The 17,198-nt window shown below is 32.5% G+C and overlaps 2 protein-coding genes across 3 annotated transcripts in view; both read left to right on the top strand.

Annotated features, from left to right (window-relative positions):
- The window catches only part of LOC131671708 (disks large 1 tumor suppressor protein-like), a 1,979,893-nt gene that overhangs the window by 109,236 nt on the left and 1,853,459 nt on the right, over positions 1-17,198 (top strand). For both annotated transcript variants that reach the window (XM_058948341.1, XM_058948331.1), the window contains exon 2: positions 16,663-16,759. In XM_058948341.1, coding sequence (XP_058804324.1) covers positions 16,723-16,759 — 37 coding nt within the window. In that variant the 5' untranslated portion in view covers positions 16,663-16,722. The remainder of the gene's footprint in view (positions 1-16,662; positions 16,760-17,198) is intronic.
- On the top strand, positions 2,674-4,126 carry LOC131671715 (uncharacterized). Its single transcript, XM_058948355.1, has 5 exons — positions 2,674-2,720; positions 2,841-2,942; positions 3,413-3,502; positions 3,621-3,719; positions 3,840-4,126. The coding sequence occupies exons 1-5, from the start codon at positions 2,709-2,711 to the stop codon at positions 3,861-3,863; spliced, it is 327 nt and encodes a 108-aa protein (XP_058804338.1). The 5' UTR covers positions 2,674-2,708; the 3' UTR covers positions 3,864-4,126.

Below are 17,198 nucleotides of genomic sequence, written 5' to 3'. Positions count from 1 at the left end.
ATCGTGACTCTAAACATACATATGACTTATATATATCTTAAAATAAGACATCGTAGTTAATTTTTGTCATAAAAAGAACTGTAGTTGATCAATGACATTTATTTCACACGTTAAATATCTCGTAGTATTTTTATAACTATTACTTTATCAATATTTTAGAATCTTGCAAAGAAATGGGATAACTTTGATATAAACGTTCAGTACGACTATATCTTGGAAAATGCATATGCTCTGATACACCTACCGTCAGATAAAATAGACGAAGGATACAGGCATATAGTATCTTTAATTGACCAAGCCGTTAATCCAAGATCTATTCAAGGCGAAAAATTACAATCTTTCGGAACGTATTTGCGGTAATGGTATACACTTTGCCTCTTTTTTATCTCTCTAATCGCTGCCTTAAATTCTGTGATTAGTCGAGTAATAATATTACGAAAACCATCTGTGATTTTTAAGTGAATCACTAAAGTACTGTAACATGCAACATTCCAATAGAATCTCAAAATCAGTTGTCAACGCATTAATTTGTAAATTATTTCTAGGACTACCTGGGTACCATTAGCAAATGTAATATCTGTTTACAATCAACCAATAAAAACAAATAATATTTCCGAAAATATAAACATGCACGCTCAAAAAATATTCGGAAAACACCCTAATATTTGGAAAATGATCAGTAAGTTTATTGGTAGAACAATAACTGAAATATAATATATCTAATGATTGCTTTTCTAGTCCTGTAACTGGTAATAATGTGTATGCTCGTGCGGGTGAGGTAATCGTCATCACTATTATTAATATGTGCGTCAGTCGATACTGCTTTATTGTGCGACGATCTTCATCCATCAGCAAATTCGATTATGCTCGTTACAGTACAATGATAGTATAAAAAATGTTCATATAACTTTGATATATTATAAGTAAATTCTTAGCTATAACATGTGTGATATGCCAAATACCTTTCTTTGAAAAAATTTCTTTGGTATCGATTATTTAAGCTACAATTACAATTGCATTACTAAAAGGTCAATAAATTTTATAGCAATTAACTAATTAGATAAATACATTTATAGAAAAACTTAAAGCGTATACAGCAAGTGTTGGAAAGGATATAAGAAATGCGATGAGAGGATTGAATGTCAAACCAAAAAGACCACTGGAATTAATTCAGTCTGATTTTGCTATTCGCCGTGCTGAACAGAATCTTGAATTGGGGAGGTCAGATAAATTTATGTACAAATTATTAATCAATACTGATTCATATTTTATTGACAATTAATAATACATTAACCTTACAAAATGTATATTCGACATCTCCTTGACGTTTTTCCTTTTAACCCTCGTCGGTCACACTTCAGTAGAATCGCATAACGGTCACACTGGGTGAGATTCACCGTCGAAAAAGTAACATTTTGCTTCGCTAATGAGTTTTTTTTATCTAAAAATAATTTGTATGCGTTTTTTAAGGATTATAAAAGATGTTTTATGAGTATCATTAATCAAAATTAATTTTTTATACATTAAAAAATTGTTTTTATTTAACATAACAAAAAAGTCATTTTTCTAATTAAAAAATTTATATCTTTTTACACAATTCATATAAAGCAAAAAAACCAATAGGAATCTACTCCTAAAACATAATAATTTCATTAAAAAATAATATAATATTGATTCTTTTAAAAAGTATAATTATTTTAAAGATTGAATGCACGAAAAATGTAGTTACACTGGGTGAATTTCACCCAACGATTTTTGAGGGTTAACTCTGGACAAATGCCAGACGCACAGAGAAGGGTCCTAAGCCACGCTAACTGTATAAAGGTATAGAGGGTACCTCAGACTAACAGTAGATGGCGCCTTAAGGGTATTTTCAAACACTAAGGTATTTTCTGAGGAGTTAATAATTTTGTTTGGGTGAAATTTACCCACGGTGACCGATGAGGGTTAAATATAGAAGTTTATTATAGATTATAGGTTTTTTTACAATACTTTTACACACACACACTAAATTATGTATATAATATTGTTATATCGCTTCAAATAGTAATTTAAGATAAAATAAGTAATTAAACTGAACAATATCTTCACGTACGAAATAAACAGTTAAGTCTGTTGTAACAAATATGCTTTTCATGAGGTTGGTTATAATTCCTTTTATAGATATGATGTTCAGGAATTTTTATTGACAGTAGCTGCGACTAGAAGACCACACTTTGCTAGAAGTAAGCTAAATTCAAAGTTAGAACTAATAGGGCATATGATAGAAAGTAGTGCTACTTATAACGGTTAATACATACAGACCGTGATTGTAAATGTAAAATCTTTTAATTGAATAAATTATTAGTCATTATGCAGAACCAGGAACGTAATACGATTAATAATATCATTAGCCTGGTAGATATGGATGACGTACCAGATTTAATACGTATCCTTCAGCACAACCCTGGTGCAGGTACAGTACTATTTCCCTTGATAAAATATACATTTCTAACAAAATAATTTGAGCATTCTTATGTGAATCTCATTTTAATTTCACTGTAGGTGGTGAATTTGAAAATGCCTATATACGTCGAAGGAGGCGAAGAAACAATCTCGGGAGAGATCATAATCTGATGCCAGGTCCTGTACCGGAAGTACCACCGAGGGAACAAGTACGACGCGGAAGACGGATCGCAGCACCTCGTCCTAGAAACCGGGCTGCAATCATGAATGAAAATGTAAATATACTAATGTTGGGTGCAGTTGAAGTAATACTATGTATATTATACGATTGGATGAAAATTACTATACCATTGGATGAAAATTACTATACGATTGGATAAAAATATAAATTACAGCAAGCTGATGGAGCAATAGAAAACCCTGAACCAATGGCACATATTCCACGTCGGAGAGGAAGACCACATCTTGTTCGTGCTGTTAATGAAAATCATGATCTGGTAAGTTACTTATTAAATAACATTATTTGATAAATCTGCAAAAGGGTTTGGCCACTGCGCGTCAGGACCATCTTCTGTTGATATATTATAAGGGTTCAGCTCCGATCAAGAAAGATGGCATTGACTTCCACGGAGAAAACAACTCGCTATAGCTAGGAGAGTTATAATAAGGAAAATCGCGGTTCGCAATTACAAAAAGGAGGAATCTATTAAACAACGCCAACAAATGACAAATAAAATACTTATATTACTAGACTTTACATGGCGCGAGAGAGCGTATTTGCCCAACTCAAATAAGGGAAGTGAGTGAATTTGTAAGGTTATCATGATTGAGTGAAGGCTGACTCAAGTCACGCTTGGTCGTGCGAGGAAAATACCACATACACACACACTGTCTGAAATCCATCATAAATATAGTTTTGTTCAAGAATCTTATTATTACGAAATAAATTTAAATATTTTAATTACAGCCAATAGCTGATGTTAACGTTGGACAGGGGCTGAATGAGGCACTCGGACAAGGTCAAATAGACGAACCGGAACTCCTTCCTGTTGAAGATGTAAATGACGATCAAGTAACTAAATTATTAAATTACACGATTCGATAAATTTATGTTAAATATAATTCAAATCGTGAATTGTATTATTACGAAATAAATTTAAATATTTTAATTACAGCCAATAGCTGATGTTAACGTGAGGCAGGGGCTGAATGAGGCACCTGAACACGTAGATGAACCGATACGTCTCCCTATTAACGATTTAAATCATCATCAAGTAAGTGAATTGAATCAGATGTGAGTTAGCCATTTAAGCAACACATATATAAAGGACATAAATAAATATTTACATATAATCTTATTAATATAAATATCACATGTTTTTTATGAAAACAAGCTTTACACATGTTCTACAACATAAAAACCATTGAAACACTACGGATGATGGAGAAATCACAGCCTTTGTCAACATAAAAAGCGCTATATACACGTAATGACTTGTTCAAGTTTGATTACAGTATACACCAACGCCAAAACATACTTTATCTAGCTTATTCAGCGCAACAATTCTCGCTGCCGAATTCTATGAGTTTTTGTATCACATTTTCTCACTTAATTTATAATAATATGCATGTTGATTATATTAGTATATGCCTCTTCAATTCATATGATACACATTAACTTTTATAAAACTATATATCTATATAGGCTTTCGATGATGATATACTAGTGGACAGAAGACCTCAACCTGCACGTATACTAAACGGTATAAATTATTCTTATATATTTTTGTTTATTTTCCATATTTATCTACACACTGACATTTTCACAAAGATAAACCTTGTACTATCGAAACGATAGTAATGTATAGTATCAATGTTTTTTATTATTTAAAATTATGAAAGAATAATATCTCAACAATATGTAAAAAGATGTTGTGAATATTGAAAAAGATTTTATTTTAAATCGTAAAAATGTACGTTACTAATGTACACTATAATCATAGCTTTATCACATAATAATTTTTTTCATAATATTTTTTTAATTTCAATGAAATTTATAATTATTACAATACTCTAATACTATATCTCTTTGAAAAAAGCTGCGAATTACATATTTTTATATTCTTGTAATAATTAATATTGAGTGCCAATTTTATTTTTTATATATACAGATGGAGTTGATGCAGAAAGACCAAGGAAGAGGCGTCGTAGAGGAAAGGGCGGAAAGTCAGGTAGTAATATCATTACAACAACATTTATACATGTAAATGTTAAATTAAATGAATTTCTTGAAATGAAAAATTTAATTTAACTATACATGTATAGATCAGCGTTGTAAAAATTATATTACTAGGCATGCATATGTCATATTTAAAATAAGAGTAGAATATAGGCATATCCATAGAACTTTTGACATTTGAAGTTTCAAATAGAAGGTACACCTATGAATACAGAATTTCATTTAGCTTCTTTTTCGTTTCATTCAGCTTCATTAACCACAAAAAGATAAAGTAATTTATTTGTAAGGTTATATCAAGTGTTAACAGTGATCTACTTAGCTTAAAGTACTCGTATATCTATAAGCAGTTTTCATTGAATATAAAATAATAATAATGAAAGTTTTGGTTGATCGCACGGCTGTCAGGAAGTCTTAAGAAGTTTATATTTAAATAAGAGGCGAGATAGAAAACGAGAAAGCACAAGGAAAAAATCAACACATGGAATAGACGCTTGAAAAATTATAAAGAAAAAACACAAAACTGAACATCGTTATTACGGATATAAAGGAAGATCTGATCTGGAAGAGGAAACAAGATGTAGAAGAGTGGCTGAAAGAAAAACTAAGGATAAGAGGCGAGATAGTATATGCAAGAAGAACAGAAGAAAGAAATGAATAAAAAGAGAGGAAAAATGAAAGAGAGTGTAAGGAAAATAAGAAGATATAAATAATCAAATGCAAGTCGTAAGAGCAAAAAGAGGAAATCATTAAAGAAAAACACAATCTAGCAAGAAGAAAAGCAAAAGAGCTAAAATTAAAAGTGAAAGCAATAAAACAACGGCACAACGATGTCAAGACAGAAGAAGAAGAAACTAATTAAAAAAGACATAGGGGCATATCAAGAAGACTAAAAGAAAAGAAAAAAAGTAGGCTGCGAAGAAGGACAGAAAAAGAAGAATAAGAGTGACAAGATACCCTAAGGCAAGAAGTTGGTTCGGAGAAGAAACGATAAAGGGCAGTGCAGGAAAAACAAGATAGAATAGAAAACAAAGTAAAATTTGAAAAGACCGACCGGTAGGATAATCAGAACAAGGAAGTGAAAGTATATACAACAAGGTGAAAGCAACAAACGAAAAATGGAAATCGAAGAATTATAATGCAAGGTAAAGAGGGAAATAATGGAGAGAGACAGAAGAGAGATAAGAGAAGAAATTGAAGAGTGTCAGTATGACGAGTGAGGAAAGAAGAAGAAAAAAAAAAAGAAAATTAATACAGAATTTTAAGTGCAATTTGAAAACAAAAGGAACATAAAGCAAATATGAGAAAGGGAAAGGAGCTACTACGTGAGAGGAATAGCTATAAGGATGAATGGGTAACGTATGAAGAGAGAAAAATAAGAGGAGAAATGCTGAGAATATAAGGAAGATTGAATGAAATAAGCGTACTAAAGTTAGAAGTACAAGTGGAAAATAAAAAGACAATAATAATGAGAGGGCAAAAGGAGAAAGGAAGATTTAGTAAGCAATGAAAAGAGAGGCGAAGGGCAAAAGAACTGGGAAGAAAGGAAAGAGATAGTACAGAAATGCGCATAAATAAATACACAAGACAACACAGATACGACACTTTCACATACTTACACAAATAAGTACACTCACACTCAAACTCGGAAACGCGAAAGACAACAAGAAACTTGTACACAATGAAGAATTGTAATTACAACTCAAAATAAAATATGTAACTAGAAGAATAAACATATATGTGTATGTGTATTTATTCTACTATACTTTATTCTACATATATATATGTTTATTCTACTATATATTGTAACAGGCTGCCGTTTAGTCTAAAATCACGCAAATATACCTTTAGATGCGACTAAACGACGCCTTGTTATCTATGTGCTTAAAGCACAGTAACCTACCTTGCCCCGAAGTGCGCCTGCGCAGAGTCTTCAACTTCTCCGAGCTGGGTTCCCCCAACTCGCCACTTGGCGGCGCTGTCGCTCGTACGCGTAGCGCTCGTGCGGCCGCCACCGGAACCTAGGTTATCGACTCGCGTCTATCGATACTTGCGCGATTCGTGCTTCGCAACCGGCGAATTCGAATCTCCTGAAAATAAACACTGGCGCGACCTCCGGACAAAGGAATGACAAAATAACGACTGTTTAACTAGAATATAACGATTAAGATGCTCTTTATTTAGCTAATTAAATTACACGGGGAATCAGCCGAGAGTCTGACGCACGCACGCGTGAATGACAAGACACGCTATTTGAGAGAGAGAGAAAAAACCGCGATTGCCGCGAACTACCTGCTCGCACGCAAAACAAATTCTTCGCGCTCGCTGCGCGGATTCGCACGCCAAAATTAACACAATGATTAATTACGGGAATTAAGGTGCACCTACCGCAACGACGGCGTGGATACGGTGGCCAACCGTATCCGAATAACACGTTGTTATTAAACTGCTCCGCTGCTTGCTGTACCACCTCGAATTCTGTTGCTGCTGTTGTTGTTGCTGCTACTGATACTGCTGCTATGACTGTTGTTGCCGCTGCTACTGCAGTTGTTGCTATGACTGTTGTTGCCGCTGCTACTGCAGTTGTTGCTGCTGCTGCTGCTAGCACTCACCCACGCAAAATGCAATGTCAATAGCAAACAAAACAAAACTCGAACGGCTCGGAAACAGGTTAGGCGCACGAACTGACTGAGTGGCACAGTGATACTAGCGCTCGGAGCCTCCCCTCCCGGTCATTGCCCCTTACGCGCTCTCTCTCTCTCGCGAACCGAACGCGGCTCACCTCGCTTAGCCGCTTGCTAACCTCGCGCGAGTCTACGATTTTCGGTAATCGTTGCAATATATATATATATATATATATATATATATATAAAATAAATTTTCTATGGATATGTCTATTTACAGAACTTTACGGTATGAAATTGTAATGTATATCTTTTAAATTTTATTAACATATAGATTTTGGTATGACTTAATCAAAGCATAATTAGAAAACACAATTGTACACTTAAATTATTGAATAAGCTCGAGCTAATAATACATTTTAAGATTAAATTAAATTCATTGCCAGATGATAGTTACAAGCTATACAATTACAAGATAATTTACATCCATCTGGATAGAACTACTAACTTGATGGATACTTCGCCTAAGAACTTATTAAAAATACTAATTTTTCTAATTAATTTATCAATTTATCATTAATATATTTCCATACATTTTACTGTTCTTTTCACTACTATTTATTTCTATTTTTATTTGGGTATCCTTGATTACTTTATTGAAAACTTTCTTATGTTTCTTGTATTCTTCTTCGAATCTCTTATTAGTTGCCGTACTACACGATTTTTTATATAATTGTTCTTTGGGTTGGGTTAGGTTTACGAGAAATTATGATGTCATTAGTCATCTATGCTTTGCTCTATCTATTTGTTTTTTTGCTCTGCATAATATCGGTAACTACATTACTGATAACATCTTTGATCGTGTTAAATATCGCAGGATGCTATTTCAGGTTCATACGTTAATGATTCAATATTATGGAACAATATTCCAATTCATTTTACAACCAAGAATTTTACAGTTTATTATAATTAATGTGTTTAAAATTAGTAATCTTATTAATTTTATTTCTGTCAATCTCTACATTGATAGGATAGTGATCAGAGTTAAGCATGTATTCATTTTAATAGGATTAACAGTGTTATTTGTTTTTCAAAATATATTATCATCACGTGATCTTTTATTTATGTTGTGAAAATTTCACCTCGTAATCTTATTAAAAAATTACAAGTATAATGAATTTAATTTTCAGATCTAAGCTATTATATGATTCAGGGTTGACTCCATTTTTATCTACAAGGACGAAATCATGATCATCTTCCATCATTTCTGATCTTAATCACTTTCCCATCTCGTTTCTTACTTTGGAATTCCAGTTTATTTGTCTTTGGTTTATTTGTTTGTGATGATGAATTAATGACAAATTTTGGCTTTTAACATTATTAGCTATTTTTGTCTCAGTGATATTGTAACTCACGTCATTTGAAACTATGCCACTCTAAAACCGAGGAAAGTAGGTACTATAACTTTTACCCTTTAATCCGTTTGATTAATTCTTCTATTTATCCTGTGTTTTGGATAAACGTATTTACTTTATTAGAATCAAAGGAGTTTCTGATCTATGTGATGGGTCAAATGCTAGTGAATATAGAAGCACGTGTGAGCACGACCGTGTTCCTGGCATCGATATTCATGAGGTGACTATTGCCGTCCATCTTGTGATCGTCAAAGTATGCGAGCGCGACCGCGTTCCTACTTAGTCAATCATAATTTCGGTCGACAATTAATCACGTAAATTATAAGACTTTGAACTCGTACATTGAATTGTTATGATAGGAGTTTTTGATCTATGTGATGGGTCAAATGCTAGTGAATATAGAAGCACGTGTGAGCACGACCGTGTTCCTGGCATCGATATTCATGAGGTGACTATTGCCGTCCATCTTGTGATCGTCAAAGTATGCGAGCGCGACCGCGTTCCTACTTAGTCAATCATAATTTCGGTCGACAATTAATCACGTAAATTATAAGACTTTGAACTCGTACATTGAATTGTGTTATGATAGGAGTTTTTGATCTATGTGATGGGTCAAATGCTAGTGAATATAGAAGCACGTGTGAGCACGACCGTGTTCCTGGCATCAATATTCATGAGGTGACTATTGCCGTCCATCTTGTGATCGTCAAAGTATGCGAGCGCGTTCCTACTTAGTCAATCATAATTTCGGTCGGTAATCTTTCACATAACTTAATGATTATTGAATTTGGTGTTTAGAATTGTAGTAAAATAAGAACTGACATTTATAGTTTTCGTATGATTACATCTCATATATAATTAAAACGAATATGAATTATTTCATCGAAAATAATTTCGTTTGCCTCTCTTTGCTCCCAGATAGATATTTTTACTGCCTTGGTTGTAGTAATTATTTCGTTCACTCTACCATGAGTTACGTCATCCTCACTCTTGTCCTAATTCCGCGTTTCCATTCTTGAAGGCAAATTGAACCAGCATGTAAAAGCGAGGTGGTCAGCTGTACTACTGTAATACTTAAGCTGGCCATCTGACCTCTTGCAGTTAGGTGCCGTGTGTCCCGTGTCGTGGCACTCGTAGCAGCGATCATTTTTCGTCTTAATCACATATCATTAGCATCGCTTCACTTCTAGCACACTGTGAAGATCCATCTCTCTCTACTTCAGCTTGTCTTATCTATATTACAAGTTGATTATGTCTTATTCAAAATATTTCCGTCACGATTTGTAATCAGTTTGCTTTAAATAAAACACGTCTCTTTTCTCGTCTTCTATTAATTCAGATGCATCAGGTATATTATTATATTTTCTGATTAATTCTTCGAAATTGGTCCACCAACTGAATGACGTATATTATTCATATCATGTCTTGATTTTTTGTTTCACGCCTCCAGGGCAGTAGTGTTCATTTCTCATCTCTTTCGTTCTCTTGTATTATTTTATTTATATTAATAATTTTTTACCTTCGACTAACTGATTTATTAAAATATCGCACGCATTGTACATTTCTTTTTCAATTGTTTCCACGTTCTTTTCATGATTTGTTTTTTGTACGGTGCTCGAATAACGGTTTATTAGATAGTTTGTAATCTCTTGGTATACTATTATCAGTATACGAAACATTTACTTTCGTAAGACTCGACTCATTCGATATAGATATATTTTATTGACGGCCATGTCTATTTCTTTATATAAACTACAAATTAGTTTTTTTAAATCTTTCATCTATGTACTTTACAATTTCATCCTTGTGACAACTAGTACTCTTTTGGTTTCTTTTAAGGCCAATCTGAATCTTCTTCTCTAGATATTTTACTTTCCTTGGTATCGTCTTCCACTATTTTAACAAGAAGTCTTTCACCTCGGTCGTTTTATTTTTAACGAGATCACGTTTTTGTGATTCTATTTGATACATTGTATATATTTATTGTTTGTAATATTGTTGGATGGCGAGGCATGAAAAGTTTATCAAAGTATCCGTACTCGGACGGATCTAAGTGCTAAGTTAGCGTGCCGCGCAGGGCACTCGCGCATACAACAATAAGCGCTTACGCCTCTCTCCAAATCCATCAAATACACACGCATGGCATTTCAGCAAATATAGTATCAGTAAATGGATTTATTTATATTTTTTAGGCTTTTCATATGGTTTAGAGAAAACACAATTGAGCATATAACGTAAAGTTCTGTATTTTGCTAATTATTTAAGTACTAAAGTGTAAATATGTCATATGCAATGCCATCTCTTTTAATAATTATAGAATGCGGAGTCTGCTATGTAAAAGGAAAAAGAATACAAAAATGTCGGCCATGCGGGCACAGATTTTGTACGATCTGCCTTCTAAAAATAAGAAGGAGACTATGTCCTATGTGCAAGCAACCGCTTGAAAGTTACCTTCCTGAGCACATGATGGGCAGAGAAGAATATATCTTGAATCCAGTAAATTCAGATGATTCAGACGATTGAAAAACCAGATTATATATTTTTTTATATAAATCCACGTTAATAAAAAACAAAAAAATATATAATGATTTTTCTTTTGTTGATATTTTAATCTTTGTTGTGTGGTTTATAAATATCTAAATTATAATGTTGTGAAATATTTAAATATTTTTGACAGTTTAGCTCACGGTCAATCAGAATCGCACAAACGCATTACTAACAATCAACATTTACGATATACATACACATTTATTTATATATACTACCTTCATTCTATTATATACATTACAAGCATATATACAAATATATAACTGTTGGGACTGGTATGGCTTATGATCTCTTGGAATAAAACGTAAAAGACGTAATGGTTTCTTTCGCTTAATACAACCGTCAGTAAGTATGTCGTGTAGAGAAAATAAAAAAATATTTAAAAACATGGCGACGCTAACAAAAGGTAAATCGTATTACTAAGAAAATGTATTATATTATATACTGTTCTCTCTAGATCTGACGATAAACGTTTATTTACTGTTTATTTGTATTGGTGAAGATCACAGGTAAGTTGTCACTGTCTGGTCTTGTTCGGCGATTTGTCGAATGTTCTCATTTACGTAGGCACTTGTTACTTCCTAGAAAAACAGCAGAAAAAATAATTTATATAGCACATAAACTTTATCACTTTAGTTATACCCTAGTTCTTTTTTGTGATTCTTTTGCATGAAGCTTAATTGTTATCTACAAGTATTACCTGAAAGTACTCCATATGAGTAGTACTTACAATTTCTTTTTCGCAGAGATTTATCGAAATCAAAAAAATATGAATGATTTTTTCGTACGCAATTTTTCTGGGACAAGCGAATCGACAATGAAAGCTTTTAACAATATTTGACTTTCAATAAACAATAAACATTAAACGTTATAATCGGGTGGCCAGATAAATTTATAAAATACACAGGAACTGTATTAATTAAAAAAACTGTTTATATTATATAAATAGATAAAAAACGTCACGTGCATTTATAACAAACATAATACTTGTTTTTGTTATTTTTCTAACTCCTCCGTTATTTTAGATCAATATATTTGCAGAAATGTTTCTAGAATTTTAAAATTTCTTGCAGTTTGCCAAATGCAGTTTGAATTTGGAAATTTCAGGCAGCTTTGGAACGCTGTTGGTTTGGCAATGCTGATAGTTTCCTGCAGATAATCTGTTTATTAACAGACAAGCAGGAATCAACTCTGTTGATGTTCGCTCTTCTGTAGTTAATGAGAACTCGCATCTACTCGACAATAGCCATCTGACCATCATCTTTACACAAGAGACATTTTACACAAGAGAACATAACATTATCTTTATACTACTACATTAACCTTAAACCTCTATTTCTCAGTATTCTTTTATTTAACCTATCCTGTGTTGTTCACACCGCGATTTTATCCCGAGAGACTTCTAATGGGAAGTTACGAGTTTATGTAAATATGGCAACTATGAAAAATCATCTGCTAACTAGGTACATATTTTAATGAAATTAAACAACATAATAATCAAAACAAATAAATTGTATGGCCAATATTTATGATTAAACATTGAAGGAGAGTTATATACTTACCTTCTGTCTCCGAAGCTAGATAATTATTAGTAAAAAAAATAAATTTATAATATATATAATACATTCAATTTAAAATATGTATATACGTCAAATTGAAATAGAATATGAATTTTTTTTATAATAACAAGATATTATTGTTATATCAATGTATGACGAAAACAATAGTACAAATTCTGATATAAATTGGAAATTGTAAATATCAATAGGACTATAACAAATTCTTGTTGAGAATCATTTTATTTTTTATAATTTAAGTTTTATAATGAACGATTTTGATTGTTTATATAAGTAAAACCAACCCCGGGACTGCAATAATATATATAATTTATAAAGGTAGGTAATGTTCGTGGGCGGATGCCTGTCCTTGGATGAACTGACTCTTGGACTTGTGCTTCCGACAGGCGCAAAGCATGGACTGTTCCTCGGTGCTTTCGCTGTCAAAAACAATATTTATTTGCATTACTCTATTCACTGCAGCTATCAAAAATACTATCTGTCAAATTGTAAGCGTGAACATTTTTATCATGCCCGCTACGTCAGTGCAATATGACTCGCCCGACGAGTATATTTAAAATGTGAATTGTTGTAACGATACTTGACGTTTATTCGAAATAAATGAAACGGGGTTTTTAATCTTAAAAGGACACTGGAAACAAACTTGAATAAAACAACATACAAAGAGGTACATAATATCCTGGAGAAATACAGTATTCGTTCGATTTTTTGCAATAAAGAGAAAGAGTGGGACTAACCGTGTAGAATAACAAAACATTTGTGTATAATATAAGTATGCTATCATTTCACACAAAATCAACTATGTAGAATAAAAATTGATCGTGTAGAATAAAAAGTCATCGTGTAAAATAAAAAACTGTTCGTGTAGAATAAAACTGATTTATTCTGGTGTATAAATCAACCGTGTAGAATATTATTACTGGTAATCAAATCAGTACATGTCGAAACTTTAAACATAACTGTTGCGAAATAAAATTTTATTTTTCATTGTGTAGAATGAATTTATCTAGATTTTTAAAAACATTCGTTAAGTAGAATTAATAACAGGCTATGTCTAATAAAAGTTGACACATTTTGTGAATATTCATAAACGTGTACAATGTTCATGTTTTTCATCTGATATGATAATAACCAAATGTGACGTGTAGAATCTTTTACAATGTATGTATTTGAAAAAGTATGTGTAGAAAAATGAGTTATGTAAAATATTCGAAATTTCATTCGTGTAGAATATTAAATTGATTATGTACAAATAAACGTGTTCAAAATTTAACACTTTTGTAATCAAATAAACTTTGATTATGTATGATTTCTATATGTATAATATTTCAAATTAATACATTTTCAATTTCATTTTGTGTCGAATAGTTACGTGTAGGAAAATATTTAACTTTTTTTTTAATTTATATTTTATTTATCGTGTTCAATAAATAATTTTCGTGTTTAATAAATAAAGTCAAATAGTTTGTGTTTAATCAAATCGTGTAAAATTGTTATGTGTACAAACCGAACCCTGCCATAAAAAGAATACGTGTCGCTTATTTTTTAGTCCTATACAACATTTCACAGTTACATTGGAATCGGTTCCACACACTTCGCTTACCTTCCTTGCCAGTCTCTCTCACGCTGAACCACATATCCTTCTCTCTCATTACTCTCGCTGTTTCTCCATCTCTCTTCCCGTGGGCATTTTCTAATGCCGTCTGGCATCGGTAGGAGCAGATAAGGAGATGCAACATACTGAGAGAAAATTGCAATGAAGTAATTTTTCCCGCTACAAAGTATAATATAAGCAAGTCAGAGTATATTGCACATTATCTTTAGAGAGTAAGAAAGAGAGAAGAAAGAGGGAGAGAGAGAGAGAGAAAGTACAGAGTATTGATATTGGATTAAGTTTCACATTCAACAACTATAACAATGCTCGTCAACATGACACTGAGATGGTTAGTCAACGATTTCAAGCGTACATTATAGGAAAATCGTCTGATTTGTAGATAAACAGAAATAATAAACCTTAGCCGGTGACCTGAAATGATATTAAAAACTTAACTGGTACTTGTTGATCCACTCAACTTATACGCTAATCTTGCAGAAATTTACAGTAATGGTACGGTAAGTGGAATGTACCTCCGGTTTTGTGATATCATCAATATATATTAATTAATTAGAAGTTATATAAGGTAATTAGAAGTTATATGAAGTTATATAAGGTTAGTATGGATGTGGATTATAGACTAAATCTTTATTTCTAATAAATATTGAGTATGATGACAGCCAACATTTACGGGACGTTCCTCTTGCAAAATTTAATTTAAATATCGGGTTCTACTTGTAAGAAGCTCAGTTATTGAAAAGTGAAATAATTAATATCACTATGACTCTATCTAGACATAAATGGTTTAAATAAGAACTTTTGTAGATGCACGTCTGAAATACGATAATTTTAACATATGGAACGGGGTTATGCGGTCGACACTGATAAAGTTGCCCGTGGCCATTCACATAAATCATTTAAAGGGGGAATGCGGATGACGCCAACGTTTCCACAATTGAATGGTGCACCAAATGTATGCACTAATAGCTCACGAATTAAAATGGAGGATAAGGAAAAAGTCGGATTTCAAAATCACTGTAACACACGCTTAACATTAAGGCGTTTATTCATGAAACTGTGGTAATGATATATGTGGAAAAAAATTATAAAATCACGATTCTTTCGTGCAAAATATAAGTATGTATATATAAAAAAATATAAGTAGTCTCGTACTACCAAATAAAAGAAAAAAAAATACAAAATTATTAATCCACTCTTGCACAGGGAGAGATTTGTTGCAATACTGTCGGGCAATCCTCTACCCAACGCCCAATACGTCGTACCGAAAACTAGTAATCCTAACAGGACTAGTAATAATGCCTAACTACATGCTTTGTGAAATAACGTCCGAACATGCAAGAAAGAGAGAAAGAAAGAGATAGAGAGGAGAGAAATACGGTACTATCCTAGGCTGGGAGTGCTGTTGCTGGCGACATTGTTCTTCATCCCTCACTACTCCTCCTATAGCTTCCGATCGCCTCTGGTTGTCACCGATCACATCTCGTACACGGTTCTTGCTGCCCGCTCCTAAATGATACTAGGTGATCACGACCCAGCCATAGCATATTTTCCACAAATGATCAATAAAATTCATGCATATCCCGCACACCGGCTATGTATCGGGAAGCGAAGAAAAAAGTCTTGGGCGAGGGCGTATGTCCGCAACCAAGGAAAACTGCTAGGAAATAGACGGAAACGAGTGCGCGTAGATCACGAAGCAATTAACTTGCTCCTATTTTCGATTTTTCGCTCGATCGTCGTCTCGCGTTTCTCTCCATCTCTCTCCTTTTTCATTCTTCGTTCTCTATTACTCTATTGTTTTGCTCAGTTGCTCCTCTTGACTCCATCAATTACCTGGCTCCGTTTTTCATAAAGAAAGAAAGATATGAGAGTGTATAGACATACGCATATTCTCAGTCTGGAACAATGCAAGGACGTCGACAAGAGTCCAACGGAAAACACTGGTCGAAGCGTAATTGTCCATTACAGATAATATAATTCTAATTTGTACAGCTACGCGCCACGTGTTTTTGTAATGTGAAATACGATGAAAAACAATAATATTTTGTAATTTTATATATTTTTTTTTTAATATTTTATTTTATTTTTTTTTATACAGTATAAATTTTTGATTAAACATTTGACTGGAATAAATGAATTTTTTTATTTAGATATATTTGTTCTTATGTTTATGATTTTGAATAATGTTATTATTGCATTTTAGGATTAAACTCCATAGTGACGTATATTACAATATATATTCTCCTTTAGAGTATATCACATTATGGTTCAGATGACATCGTTAAAACAAAATCGCATTGGTAAGTGATTAATTTGCAAAATTATATTTCTTTCTTAAAGTTATGATCTTAAAATATAGAAAATGAATGACAGAATCATGTTTTGATATATGCGTTTGTCGAATATGAATGCTAGTATACAAAGTCAAAATTTCTTTGAACGATTGTTCAAAGTTTGATATTGCTCTCTAAAAAGCCGAGTTTTGAAATTACAGTTACATTACAAATTGAAATTATCTTCTACATTTAGATAGATTGGTGATCTTAAAAATTTTTTTGGATTTTTTATTATTTTATGGTTTTTATGTTATTTAAGTTTTATTTTTTATTTTTATACTGAATTCTCGACGACTGACTTCTTTTAAGTTTTCTTTAAAGTTGACATCATAATTGATTTTGACAGGTGTATTGTTCATATCAATGAAGGTGATTACTTTAACCAGTTTATGTACGATTTTTG

This window comes from Phymastichus coffea, unplaced genomic scaffold (genome assembly GCF_024137745.1).
Source record: "Phymastichus coffea isolate CEN01 unplaced genomic scaffold, Cenicafe_Pcof_1.1 PCOF00010, whole genome shotgun sequence".
Taxonomy (NCBI): domain Eukaryota; kingdom Metazoa; phylum Arthropoda; class Insecta; order Hymenoptera; family Eulophidae; genus Phymastichus; species Phymastichus coffea.
The sequence above is the reverse complement of the archived record's forward strand: the minus strand, read 5'-3'. Positions and strand labels throughout refer to the sequence as shown.